The 13756-nt window shown below is 38.3% G+C and overlaps 1 protein-coding gene across 3 annotated transcripts in view; it reads left to right on the forward strand.

The window, feature by feature from the left end:
• ULK4 (unc-51 like kinase 4) overlaps positions 1-13756 on the forward strand; it is a 388775-nt gene that overhangs the window by 93981 nt on the left and 281038 nt on the right. For all 3 annotated transcript variants that reach the window (XM_073333132.1, XM_073333131.1, XM_073333133.1), the window contains exons 20-21: positions 2525-2686; positions 11943-12125. In XM_073333132.1, coding sequence (XP_073189233.1) covers positions 2525-2686; positions 11943-12125 — 345 coding nt within the window. The remainder of the gene's footprint in view (positions 1-2524; positions 2687-11942; positions 12126-13756) is intronic.

Raw genomic sequence — 13756 nt, forward strand, 5'->3', positions numbered from 1 at the left:
AAATAAATAGTGCCATTATGGTACATTATTTGTGAAGACTGAGTGTGCTATAGACTAAACAAACTAAATCTCTGGAGTACATCTATTGTCCTCCTTACTTGTATTTAAATTAACTTGACCAATTCATCAGTCGCATTTAGTCAGTTTTGAAAGACTTTGCTTATTCACAGTTTGAGCTGGAAAATGATGTTGTGGACAATGAGGAAAAATATCAGATGTTCTGTCTTCAATTTCTGTTTGGTAAATGATCTGTTTATAAAATATAGCATTTGATTATTCAGTCTGTATTCAGGTAGACCTTCCGATAGAGTCAATAGGAGTTACCCAGAACACAAATTGTTGCAAGATAAGGTCCTTCATTGATCAGCGTTATTTTGACATAATTTATTTTCCTAGAAGTTTAGAAATAGACAAGAGAACAGTTATTTGCATGGACAGTGTACATGGATTATTATCTTTATTTTATTAATTTAAAATTACTTGGTGCCTGTTCCTGCAAATGCTTATGACAATAAGATTCAGAAAGCACAAAGGGGATGGAATAGGAAGTAACAATGTGGCCCAAGAATTTAGGGATTGCTGTACTAGATCAAAGCTGTGGTCCAGTTAGTTCACTGTCCTGTGTGTCTCAGTGGTGAATACCACATTTTCAAGGTCCAAGGAAGGACAGTTATGGAATAACCTGACCCATGGAGAACTTTTTTGTTAATCCTAAACATTTAGTGGTTGATCTGTGTCCTGCAGAATGAGGATTTCAAGAAAGGGGGGAGAGGTGGTCAAGATGTTGTTTGAGGAGCAGCTGGACTCAGAGGCAAGCACTCTGTGGTGTTTGAAGAAGATAGGCCTGCCTAGCTTACCATCAGGTGACTGTAAGATTTTAGTTAAAATAGACATGCGTTTAGACTGTCATCTTAGTTTCCTCTAAATGTGTTGTGTCCTTACTGTTAAACAATATTTTGGTTTAAGAAGAATATTTCTGGTCACTATATTAATCACTGGTCACAGACTCCCAGCACAGGTGCCAAACCCAGGTGGACCTGTTGGGCAAGCACATTCAGTACTCAGGGTGCTGTAACCCAGGGCCTAATCTAAGACTGGAAGAGCTGTGTAATTCCACCCCTGGAATGGTAAAGGCACACAAGACCTGATATCTGAGGCATGCACTCAGATAAATCAGAAATGGGACAGAGGTGTAGCATTTGTGAAAGAAAATATGACATTGCATGGTAACTGTGACAATCTTGCTATCTGTGGCAATGGAATTGTTTTGGTGAAGTAGAACTCATGGGGACACTTGGCAAACTGATGGCTGAACATATTTCTCAGATTAAAGTAATTTTAGATTAAAACCATAAATTTTAGATTAAAACAATTTTTGTACGTAAAACTGTGTTTCTTTTGTCAATGAAAAACTGTAAAATAGGTTAAATTTGAAATTTCTAGCTTCTGACAGTAATAGCTATGTAGGTGCAGAAATTAAGAACCCATGAAAAATTAGACTATTTTTCATGTTCTTATAACTCAAAAATCGCTGAACTAATTTCACTAAAACCTTCCAAAAGATTAATCTTTTGGCTGAGACTAAGCATGAAAAAGAATTGGCTGTGGAGAAATTTAAGGAAGTTATAAAGCAACTGAAAGAAAAACTAAAATGGAATGGGATCTCAGACTTAGTTAGCTATATGATAGTACTAATTTCCCAGACTGCTGTAGTATGACATGTATATATGCAGCACTTACAATATGCACTTCCATATTCCAGTAAATGTTTCCTATCCTTTCCCTCCATGCCAAACATGAGACATATGGTACATGTTTGACTTGACCAATAATTATTGAATGGAAAGTAATGTAAATTTTTAATTAAAATAAATTCTTAAATAAACTTATTAGTAAAGATGGTGGATTGAAAGCCCTGGAAAGTGTCCTCTGTATATCCATAGAAGAAGTGCATTGGGGTAATGGCAATGCAATCTACCATGCACTGCCTCACCTATATGCCTGAACCTTGTCATGGTAGAATCACCTTTAGTGTTAAGAGTAATTAAATTTCCATGCCTATCAAGTCCTTGACCCTTTTGTTAATGTCCCGATAATAACTGGCATTCTTATTGGCAAATTCTGTGATATGAACACGTCTTCATGTAGAGCTGAATGCTCATGACACAGTAACCACTTTCATTCATTACTGACCTGTGCTGGATTCAGAGTGATCACTTGGAGATGAAAGACTCAGTTTTAAATATTATTTCTATTATTTCCTTGGATTTATTTACAGTACAAGACAAAGGGGAGGAGGGGAACATAAACTTTATGTTTCAAAGTAGTTGAATTTTCTTGTGAAATGACTTATTCCCTTAGGATTTCCCATATTTGTCCTGATATCTGTGTAACAAGATTAAGCAGCAGTATTCAGACAACACAAATTATTTTCCTGTATTTGTCTTTTATTTAGATAGTTCAGAAAAGTAAAGTCAGAGATTGACAATAGTAGTTAATATAAAATGCCTTTTTTCCCCTCTAGGAAGAACGTGTTGTGAATCATATGGCAGCGAAGATTGTTGAAAATGTTTGCACCACTGATTCTTTTCATGCACAGGGATTTATTACAGGAGAAATTGGACCAGTGTTATGGTACCTTTTCACACATTCCACTGTAGATTCTCTGAGGATAACAGCTATTTTGGTAAGGAGCTTCCTCTCAAAACATCTAAATAGTCTGGTGTCGTTGATTTGAAAAGCTTGAGAGAGCATTCTGTACAGATATTGAAATGTGTGAATATTATTTTCATATGTGACGTTAACATTTTGTATTTCTACATATATTTCTAAAACTGTACAATAAATATTCAGCAATCTGTTAGTTTTGTAGGAACATTGCTTTCTAAAGGTATGTCTACACTGTAAGTGAAAGTGTGATTGTAGCACAGGTGGACATACCTGTGCTAGCCTTAATCTTGTGGGCACAGGTTACAATAGTAGTGAAGATGTGGCACCATGGGCTCGCAACCAGAGTACAAGTCCGTCTGGGTACTCTGGTTGCTCACCTGTGCTAAAGCCTGTGCCACCGAGTCTTTACTACTATTGTTACCATTGATAGCTAGATTAAAACTAGCATGGGTGTGCGTATGGGTGCTACAATCAATCCTTCAGTTGCAGTGTAAACATACCTTTAGTATTAGTTCTGTAGGCAAAAGCAGTGCTTTTACTTGTGTAATGATGGCTACTGTATGGGTCTTGCAAGACAGAAATTTCTTTTCTTATATGCAAAGTCAACAAACCTTAATTTGCTTACAGATAGAAGTTGACTTCAGTTGACTTTTAAGCAAGAGGAGCCTTGTGACAAATATATTGCTAATTAATGAATCTTACTAATGTTTTAAAGTTTTGCTCTGACCTGGAAAAAGCCTCAAAACTGTTTGGCTTGCATTGCTCTGCCAACATAATATTACTCCTCTCTAACACTGTGACTAATAATTTTCGCTCTACCCTTGTTCGTGTTCTACTCATTTCACTGAGATGACTTATAATTGATGCTGAGTACATCCTAATGTTGAAAGCTAATATTGGACAAATGCCTCATGAGTTCATAATTGTCTGTTGGACTCATGCTTTACTGCACTGTCTGTAACTAGTATTCAAAGGGTTCTGTCTTCCAAGGAATCTGTAAAATTCCTGCAGTGCTACAATATAGTCTTTAATTGTTTTGGGAAGAGGGGTAGAGTATTATTATAATTTACTGTTAATATTACAGAAGAGAGTAGATGACCCAGCTAAAAATCAGTGTCCTATTGTTCTAGATGCTGTACAAACACATACTAAGAGACAGTCCCTGCCTTGAAGAGTTTACAAGCTAAATATGACAAAATAGAGAAATGGTGGGAGGAAGGGATGCAACATGCAACAGAAGATTGGGAACTGAGGAAAAACGAGCTTGTGAGTTGCCAACGTAACCCACGAAGTCTGTGATGGAACTAGGAATTTTACCCAGATGTCCTAGGGCCTGTTCTGGGGCCTAAGCCTTCATTATAGACGATCATTTTGGAGGTGTATAACTGCCCTTGGGTTAGCTATGGAACAGCCTTTAAAATATAAAATACAATCATTTTTTAAAACTTTATAAATTTCATAGTATGTTGGCAATATTTTGTAAGGTATTACCCAAGATTTTTCACCCCTGTTGGTTGGAAGAACAACTGGAGGAATGGACAAAAACTACATTAGCAGCCACTATATTCAGTGTGAAACTGCTTTTTGTTGCTGTGGTTTGGAATTTGAGGGTATTGTTGGATTCCCAGCTGTTTCCTGTGTCACTAATATGGTGGGTGTGCAATTAGAGAAATGTAGCGGCATGTTAATAAAGACATGAGAGAGAATTAAAAATAAGCCAACATGGCACAAGAAATATTGTCCTTTTTAAAAAAAAAAAAAAAAAAAAAGCCTGCAGAAGTGCTATGAACTTCTGGAATATTGTGGTTGCTGTTGTTTAGGATGGGATTTTACACTTATACCTTACAGAGCTCAATATTGTCCTTGGAGGATTAAAGTATATATTTTCTATGCCAGAAGTTGCCACTGGTTTTGTGGAGTCCAAGTCCAAAATTGTGAAAGCTTTTGGATTCCTTTGAAATATGTTTATTGAGTGCTTTAAACTTTATTAGATTATTGGACAGGTCAATAGCCATTCTACTGTTAAGGTTGCTGCTGAGGGTTCTATTATAAACCTGGTTTTAGCACCTCTAAAATCCACGAGCAAAGGAATATTAACCTTAACAGTAATGGGTTAGGCCTGAGGTGGAGGTAGAATTTTTCTGCCACATTTGTAGTGAGTTACACAAGAAATTCCTGAAGTAGTACTGTTACAATTCAGGGCAACTGCACCTGTATTCTTCCTCCATGGTCCAACAAGGGCACCCTCAGCTGTCACCTTTCTTGGGCGGAGACCCTCATCTCTCTCCCTCCTGACCAGGCTGCATAGTTCCCAGTTTAAACTGTGAATTCCCCAGCAACTCAGACTGCCTAAGCAGGCCTGCTTTGTTTCTCTTCCGAGGCTATAAACAGCATAATTGCCCATAGATATGTTACCACACAGATCTTTCTAAGCAAGCACATGTATTCTTACAGAGAAAACACATTCAAACAAAAAAGCTACAAGTGTGCTAATAAGCTTACCAGAGATCACCCCCCACACACACATGCAACCAACTCCAGGAGGGACTCTGGCTAGTGTCAGTCCTTTCAACCCTTCCCAGGAAGGGCTGGCCCCTACTTGGACAGAAGGTCCTGTCCATTTGCTGTCTGTTGGTCACTGGAGAATCCAATTCGAACCAGTATATGCAAGCCTGAGTGAATTTGCCTAATCATCTCCCACAGTTCTTAGTTCCTGGAGGGCTGTGGTCCTCCTCCCTGGCCCTCCATGATCTATAAACTTAAGTAAGATCTCCAAAATATATTGCAGGAACTTGCCATATCTGTCACAAGGACACCCTAAACACCGAGCTGTTCATGACAAGTCAGACAGTCTTCTAACCTTTTTTGCAACACTGTAGCAAGAAAAATAAAAGAATGAGAGAAAAAACATAGTTTACTGGTCTTATTAGTTCTCTTCTGTATAAATTTTCATAAGCCACTCATCACTGTAGTATGTGAATGCCTCCTCGTAGTGGGTTAAGCAATGGTACTACACATCTGTCACCTGTTATTTGTTCTCTCATTCTCTCTCCAGGGAGAAAAATGTGTGGAATGGAGTGTCTTATTTTGGTAGGGTTTTAGCTGTGTTGTGTTTTTTTTTAATAATATTCACGTTGCTATGTATTTATGTTAAAGAAGTCAAGGTCAGAGAAATGTGCCTTGCTTTTGGAGTGGAAGGTGGTGAGGTTTGTGACGGTCCTTAATTCTTGGAGGAGTTCATTCCACAGTTGCAGATCAGTGCCAAAGAGTTCTGTCTCACATTCTGCAAAAGGAGTGCAGCTGTCAATCAGTCTCCATCCCAGAACTTTAGAGATGGTCTTTTTGATATTCTGGGACCAGGTCTTATAGTGCTTTGAAGATAAGGGCCAAGACCTTGAACTTGATTAGAAATTCTAAGGGAAGCCATTGTAGAGAGTGGAGGATAGGTCTAATGTGTTTGCAGTAGTTTGTGTTGCTGAGGAGATATATTACAACAGTCTGTATTAGTTGGTGTTTCCTAGGTGCTAAAGACTTCATGCTTACGTATATCATATGGCTGCAGTACAGCCACAAAGGGATGCAGGCATGAATAACTGAAGACTCAGGTCATTGTCCACCAAGGTGGGATGGAGTTGCCTAGTCAACAAGAAAGGATAGAAAACAATGCTCATGGGTGCTGCTATGTGAGAGTTTAGTGTCAGTGAGGAACCCAAGAGTATTGTTAAATGACAAATCAAATATTGTGAATGTGTACCTTCGACTAAAGGAGGCTATACTGTGGCTGCAAACTTTTCAGAATGCTTTCCTGTGCTGCCAGCATCACCCCCTCTTGTTCGGTTCAGCTTCAGTCAGCTGTTCATCATCCAGGAGCTGATCTCATCCAAGAACAGGGCCATCTCGATGGTGATGCTGTGGTTGCTTGTGGTAAGGAATAGATACAGTTGTGAGTCATCTGCATATTACTAGTACTTGAGTCCATGTCATCTGACCTGTTCACTTGGTAGCTGCAGATCGGTGTTGAAAAGGACTGGAGAAAGAATTAATCCTTGTGGGACACCACAAGTGAGGAGTCTAGTGGTGGAGATGCCATTTCCCAGTAACTATTCCTCCAGGGTGGAATCAAACCATTTTAGTGCATTACCCTGGACTCCCGCCACATCTCTCAGGTGAGACAACAATATTTCATGGTCAAAACTGCTAAATGCTGCAGAGAGGACAAGGAGAATGAGAATCATCATCTGCTTTTTATCCAGTGACAGGAGGAGATCATCCATCGGTGCTACTAAAGTGGTTTCAGTTCCATGGACTGGCCAGAATCCAAGTTGTGCCAGGTCTAGAATATTAGCTTCAATTAGATGAGTTTGTACTTGACCTTTGGCTAGCTTCTCTGTGAGCTTGCTTAGGAAAGTTGGGTTTGATATTGGATGGAAATTGACTAGAATCAAAATATCTAGGTCTGAGTTTCTTCAATGTTGTTTGGACTCCTGTGTTAGAAGGAGGAAGGGAAATTCCTTCTCTGTATTATTTTTTGGCTAATCAATCAGGAGTGGAACCAGTTCATGATTCTCTGGGCTTGCATACATGAACATTTAGTTTGCAACGAACTGGGATGTAAATCAACTCCATGCTAGCCTGCCATATGCTAACTGTCCGTATGGACCCTGCTGATGTGCACTAATAGTTCCTTAGTGCACTTTGATCTAACTCCGGCTTCAAACCGTTGTAGATCAAAGAGTATTAAGGAACTGTTAGTACATGTCAGCAGAGACCACACAGTTAGTGCGCAGCAGGCTAGTATGGCTGTAGATTTACACCCCACCTAGCAGCTCACTGAATGTTCATGTAGACAAGCCCTCTTTCACAGCCAGGAAGGACATGAGTCAGATTCACAAATTTTGGGTCAAGACCATTCACCGAAAAATGCAGCTTCAGTTGATATAAATCTATTTGCAAATTCCTGTTAGGTCTGCCAAATATTTCTGGCTCAACTGAAAAATCAGTTGTTTTCAGCATTGGCAAAATGAAACATTTCATTCAATCCAACTCAAAATCTTTCATTTTTTGTTTTTTGACATTTTGACAAAAGCAAAGGAGGAATAGATTCACAAAACTCTTTGGGCATAGGGAAGGGGGAGGACCTTCTGCTGAGTGTTTGGGGTACTTGTGGAATGTGGGAGATGCGGATTCAGTGCCCCTTCTGTCTATGAGAAGGGATTTGGACTTGCTTCTCCCATATTGCAGGACAGTGTCTTAGCCGCTGGGCTATGGGATATTCTGGTATGGGTATTTCTCAGTCTCCCCTGTTTAAGCTGTTCCACTTTTTATAAATAGTCACTGAAGCATAAACTTGAACTTCGGTCTCCCAAATCCCTAACCACAAGGCTATAAAATCATTCTTCCTCTTTCCCTGGCCAATGACTATCTATTGTCATTCATAGTAATTCAATCTATCTCAGTTATGTTTAATAACACTAAGAACAACATGGTACATTTTGTAGGTTTTGTGAGCCATGTTAAGATTGCAGTGGATTGATGGAAGCCTTGCTACACAACTAATGCCCTTTTGGATTAAACCAGGGTTGGGCAAACCCTTGCCCCAGCCCTGATCACACACCCGCTCTCTGAACCCCTTGGTCTCAGCCCGGAGCACCCTCCTACACCCCAAACCCCTCATCCCCAGCCCCACCCCAGAACCCGCACCCCACTCAGCCCCAGCTTGGAGCCCCCTCCTGCAACCTGAACTCCTCATTTCTGGCCTCACCCCGGAGCCCGCTCCCCTGGCCAGAGCCCTCCTCCCCTCCCACATTCCAGCCCAAATTTTGTAAGCATTCATGGCCCGCCATACAATTTCTATACCCAGATGTGGCCCTTAGGCCAAAAAGTTTGCCCACTCCTGGATCGGACCGTACTATGAGTACGTCTAGACTGCAATAAAAAAACCCTGGGTATAGTGTCTCGGAGCCTGGGTCAACTGATTCGGGCTAGCAGGTCTCAGGATTGCAGAGCTAAAAATTTCCGTATAGACATTCAGACTCAGCCTGGAGCCTGTGCTTTGAGACCCACCACCCCCTTGTAGGGTTTCAGATTCCAGGCTCCAGCCGTAGCCCAATGTCTACACTGCCCATTTTAGCCCTGTGAGCCTGAACCCTGCAAAACTGAGTCAGCTGACCCAGAGGTCTTTTATAGCAGTGTAGACATACCATGTATGTCTTTTTGTGACATTGGGACTCTTTTTGGTAAGTGCCATCAGTTTCACTGTAATTTATTGTTCCAAAGATATATTTAGTCATTTTTGTGCCTCATGACTGTGTGAACAGCTGTCATTAGTCCTATATACTGTTTTATTTGATCATATTTGCTGGAATCTCCTCTGCCTTGTTTAAAGGTATCTTGAAGAATTCTTCACAATTGAGACTTACAGTCCTATCTAAATGCATGTCTTTTGAGAAATGACTGTTGTATCTTGACATTGAGAGAACAGGCAATATGGAAAGTACACCAACATCAGGATTTTGCTCTGAGGGTACTCTGGAATTGTGCTCATTATGATCATTATTGTTGTTTGTTATAATTTAGTTTTAATCAATAATAAAAATCTATCGAGAAGATTCTGTCCTCAGTGTCTGGAGTCAAGGAAAAAATACTCTTTTTTTTTTTTTATGCAGTCCTCTGTCTGCAGATGATAAGCTGGAACTGAGTCTCAGTATTTTTGTTTTCTTTGGAGTCTAGGTTGCACCAGGTAAATATAACAGACTTTGTCCTGTAGAGAAACTCAATCTTTTTAATGTCTTCCCTGTGTCAAAGAAATAATTCTATAAAATATGAGTCAAAATGGCTTATTCTCACAAGTACAGCAATTAAAAACATTATTTTCAAAATAAGTGGAATGGTTATGCCTTCATTGGCCACAAAATATTGATGCAGTCTTTAAAATATGAAGAGAGAGAGAGAGTTTTCTTGCCTTTTCTATGGTAGGAAGAGCCAGCTTACATAGAGCATAAACCACTTAAATGAGGATTAAAAACTTGGCAAAACTCAATTGAGTCATCTTATTTGATTTTATTTTTTTTCTGAATGATGGACTCTGCAGAATCTGTTTTAAAAGAGAGATGGCTGTAGAAAGTGAGTGAAAAGAGCAGGAATTGGGAAGGCTGTATTGGTCTGGAGAGGACAAAAAAGTGGGAACACTGAGTAGTTGAACAGGTTCAATAAAATGTCCATTTAGTTCTACTGTTAAATAACCCATATTCAGTTTAAATAGACTCCACTGCATTTCTAAGCACCAAGCAAATACTTTTAGTTTTTTTCTGTCCTGGAGTTATTAAAAAAAAAAAAAAAAAGGCTATGGGATCAAATTTAGAACAGCAGGTTTAAAAGGCATAACAAACATTATTTAGTATAAAACAGTATAAATTTGTATTTATGGTCTAATGTCTCAGTTATATTTTTCTCAGGCAAGTTACTTTATTATTACAATTCTGAGATATTAACTCTTCGTCATTCTGGACTGAATAGGACTTTTGAAATGCTGAAACTAAATCAGTCTTGCAAATTTTCTCTTCATTAGACTAAGTCTCTGAAGCTCAGCTCAGAGATTCTGCATACTTCAGACTTAGACATTACCCAAACTTAGGGTGCTTTAGGGACAGAATGTCCTCCCAGTTGCTTAGAAGCTTGATAAATCATATTTTTTGCAGAGTCAATCAGTTGTGCTGGGAATAGAGGTGCTGCTGCTGCCCCCACCCCATCTTGAAATGATAATAACAAACACTAAATACATGGTTTCCATCGTCAGCACTCCCACTAGCAAAACTGTTCCAGCACCTCTGGTGTCAATCAGCAAACATTAGCCAGTATGAAATCTGAAACCTCATAAATGAAAATGGAAAGTCTACAAAGTTTACTAACATTCGAAGAGAGTTAGGCAAATACTGTCTGGCCTTGTGCAGTCTGTTTAGACGCATTTCAGTGAACCCTTTCTCTAGAAAGTTTCTCCAGTTTAAATAGATATGGATTTTGTATCAAGAGAAAGTTGTGTTGGTCCTACCAGCTGCTCCAAGAATCTTATCAATGCTAGTGAAACCAATTGTGTGTCTCTGTGTTACTTACTATGGGGAGAATTCTTAATTTATTTGAATATTCTGATTATGGCTTACATAATCCCTTGAGATTCTTTTCTTCCATTTAAAATGTACATTTCTTCAATTTTTACCTTGAGATTTTTTTAAAACCTTTATTTTGTTGCAAATACTAGAGATCAGTGGTTTTCTACTGTGGTCCGTGAATCCCTGGGGGTTTGCAGCGGGTGTGCAAAAGTTGTCATTACCTCTGGGGATCGGTAGACTATGCCTAAAATTTCCAAAGGGATCCACACTTCCATTTGAAATTGTTTAGGGATCTGCAAATGAAAAAAGGTTGCAAATCACTGCTGTAGATGTTTCATGTAATTGGATAATGCAAAACTAATTAATTCCTTTATCTTTCTTTTGCTATTATCTTCACTGACGTCACTTATTTATATGAAGTGACATCATTTCCTTTTATTGTCAGTTTCTCTCAGTTTGGTCAGATGTCTATGTTAAAACTTATTATTTGACTTACCTATGCAGATTGAAAATAAGAACATTGCTCTTCTTCCTTCTCAACTGGGTTATTTCAATGGTCAAAAAGTTAGATTTGATATGAAAATGTGGGGTGTGTTTGATGAATTTTGTGATTATTTTTATCTGTAAATATTAGTTTTAAATTCTATATGAACCCTTACTCTAAAGAAATGGGAATTGTTTTTCTTGTTCTTTTATAGGCTTAATTGCTTGTATCATATGCTTCAGCTTTGGTTTCCTTTTTCCTTAACTAAAACAACAAAAACGTTACTTCTAATTACAATAAAGACATTCATTGTTAATCTATATAGTTAAATCAGGATAATTCACTATTGTGTATGGAAGAGTTAGGCAAAATTAATTTAGCTAACACAGAACCCAAACTATAATAAAATAACTATTTAGTATTATGATATTGTACCTTAGCAAGGAATAACATTTACACTAACAAAATGCTTGATTAAAATTATTTTCAAATTTATAGAGCAAGTTGCATTGTGTGTGTATATAAGTGTGGGGGAAAATTAAACTGTATGAATTCACTACATTCCTACTCCTTAAAAAAATTGGAAAAATCTATTGCTGTTCAATGATTTTCTTTATTGCATTAGTTATTTTATTATTAAAATGAAAATAGCATTACTTAATGGGAATATCTTATTTATATAGGCTTTATGCAGAATTACTCGTCACTCACCCAGTGCTTTCCAGAGTGTGATTGAAAAGGTCGGGTTAATGGCTGTTGTAAACTCATTGGCAAATGGAATATGTAAAGTTCAACAGTACATGCTGACCATGTTTGCTTCTATGTTGTCATGTGGGATTCATCTTCAGAGACTGATTCAAGAAAAGGTTTGATTTAAACTTTATGCTATTATTCTTGATTCTATGATTCTGCCTTGCTCATGCCATTTTTGTATACCAAAAACTTTTCCTGACCCTTCATAGACTATGAAAGGTATTATGACAATTTATCAACCTTTTTTGTTTGTTTGTTTTCCCTTAATATTCACCTTGTTTTGTAGTGGAGATAAATAACAGTTCAAAGTTATTGAAACACATTCCTACACTACCCAAAAAGCTGAAAAAATTGATGTAGGAAATGAGATTTTTGTACTGAATGAGGCCACTGGTCCATCAAGTCAGAAGTCCTGCTTTCAACAGAGTGTAATAATTGCTTCAGAGAAGTATGAACTCCCTTCCCCAAGTAGTGGTTAGTCAATTATGCAATGTGGAACATGGGAAGTGGCGGGGGTGGGGGTAGGGGGTAAAAGATGTGGTGGCAACAGATTTCCTCCTGGTCCTGGCATGTGTTCATCTTACACTCTGAAGTAATGAATCTGTTTACAATTATCTTTGCAATATTTGTAATTATTTATGCAATACTTCAGTATTTTTATTTTGCATCTTTATTTTGTATAGGATCTTTTGTTGATACTATATCCCAAAACACAGTAGAGTTACCAACTTAAATAAAAAAAGAGAGACGTTGAGGGGCACAGACAAAACTTAGGCTTGAAACTGGATAAAGTTCTTCACACGGGAATCTTTCATCCCTACGGTTTATCTGATCGTTACGGAACACGTTCCATTCTGTTGGTATGGTAATTACCATTACCATGGCTGGAACATCTGCATCTGCTTAAGAGAGCTGTACAAGTAATTTCTTGTTTTTCTTCTGCTTACAAAACATCTGTTTGTTGGCTCTTTTAAATATACCAGGAGTTTCCCATTCTTTCTCTGTTTGTCAGAAGCTGGGAATGAGTGACAGGGGATGGTTCACTTGATTACCTTTTCTGTTCATTCCCTCAGGGCACCTGGCACTGGCCACTGTCGGAAGACAGGATACAAGGCTAGATGGACCTATAGTCTGACCCAGTAGGGCCATTCTTATGTTCTTACATTCTGTATAGATTTTTACATGACGTAATTTTATCAATTTGTTGTTGTTAAACATTTGTATGTAGCGCCATAGATTTGTATGGCCCTGTATAGTGAGACTCAGGACATGCACCTTTCCCTAAGGAGTTTATAGTCTACATGTAGTTATCAGTCACCATTTTGCAGCTGATGAATTCAGAACTCCTTTATTAAAGTGTGGTACTTCTTATAGCTGGCCTTGTGTGTGATAGCTTTCGAAGTGCCCTCAGATCTCTAGCAGTCACACTCCCCATTGTCGTCTGCATTTTTGGTTATTAGCTTTAACAGAGAAGACTACCTGAGCAGACACAATAGTGTCTCTCAGGACTAGATACTTAGGTCAAGAAAGTTACTACCTGCTATCTACACAATGGAGGCTATAATTAAACAAAAAATGTAAAATAATGAGGTACAGAACTTGACGGGATTGATTTTTTATTTATTTATTTTTATTTTTTGCAAATCTCAAGAGGTGGGACTGATCTGTAATTGAGTTGCTGGTTCAGTTAAAATTCAGTAAATTCAGAAGGCTCTAGCCTGGACATAAATTGATGATGGCTCTA

Source organism: Lepidochelys kempii, chromosome 2, assembly GCF_965140285.1.
Source record: "Lepidochelys kempii isolate rLepKem1 chromosome 2, rLepKem1.hap1, whole genome shotgun sequence".
NCBI classification, from domain to species: domain Eukaryota; kingdom Metazoa; phylum Chordata; order Testudines; family Cheloniidae; genus Lepidochelys; species Lepidochelys kempii.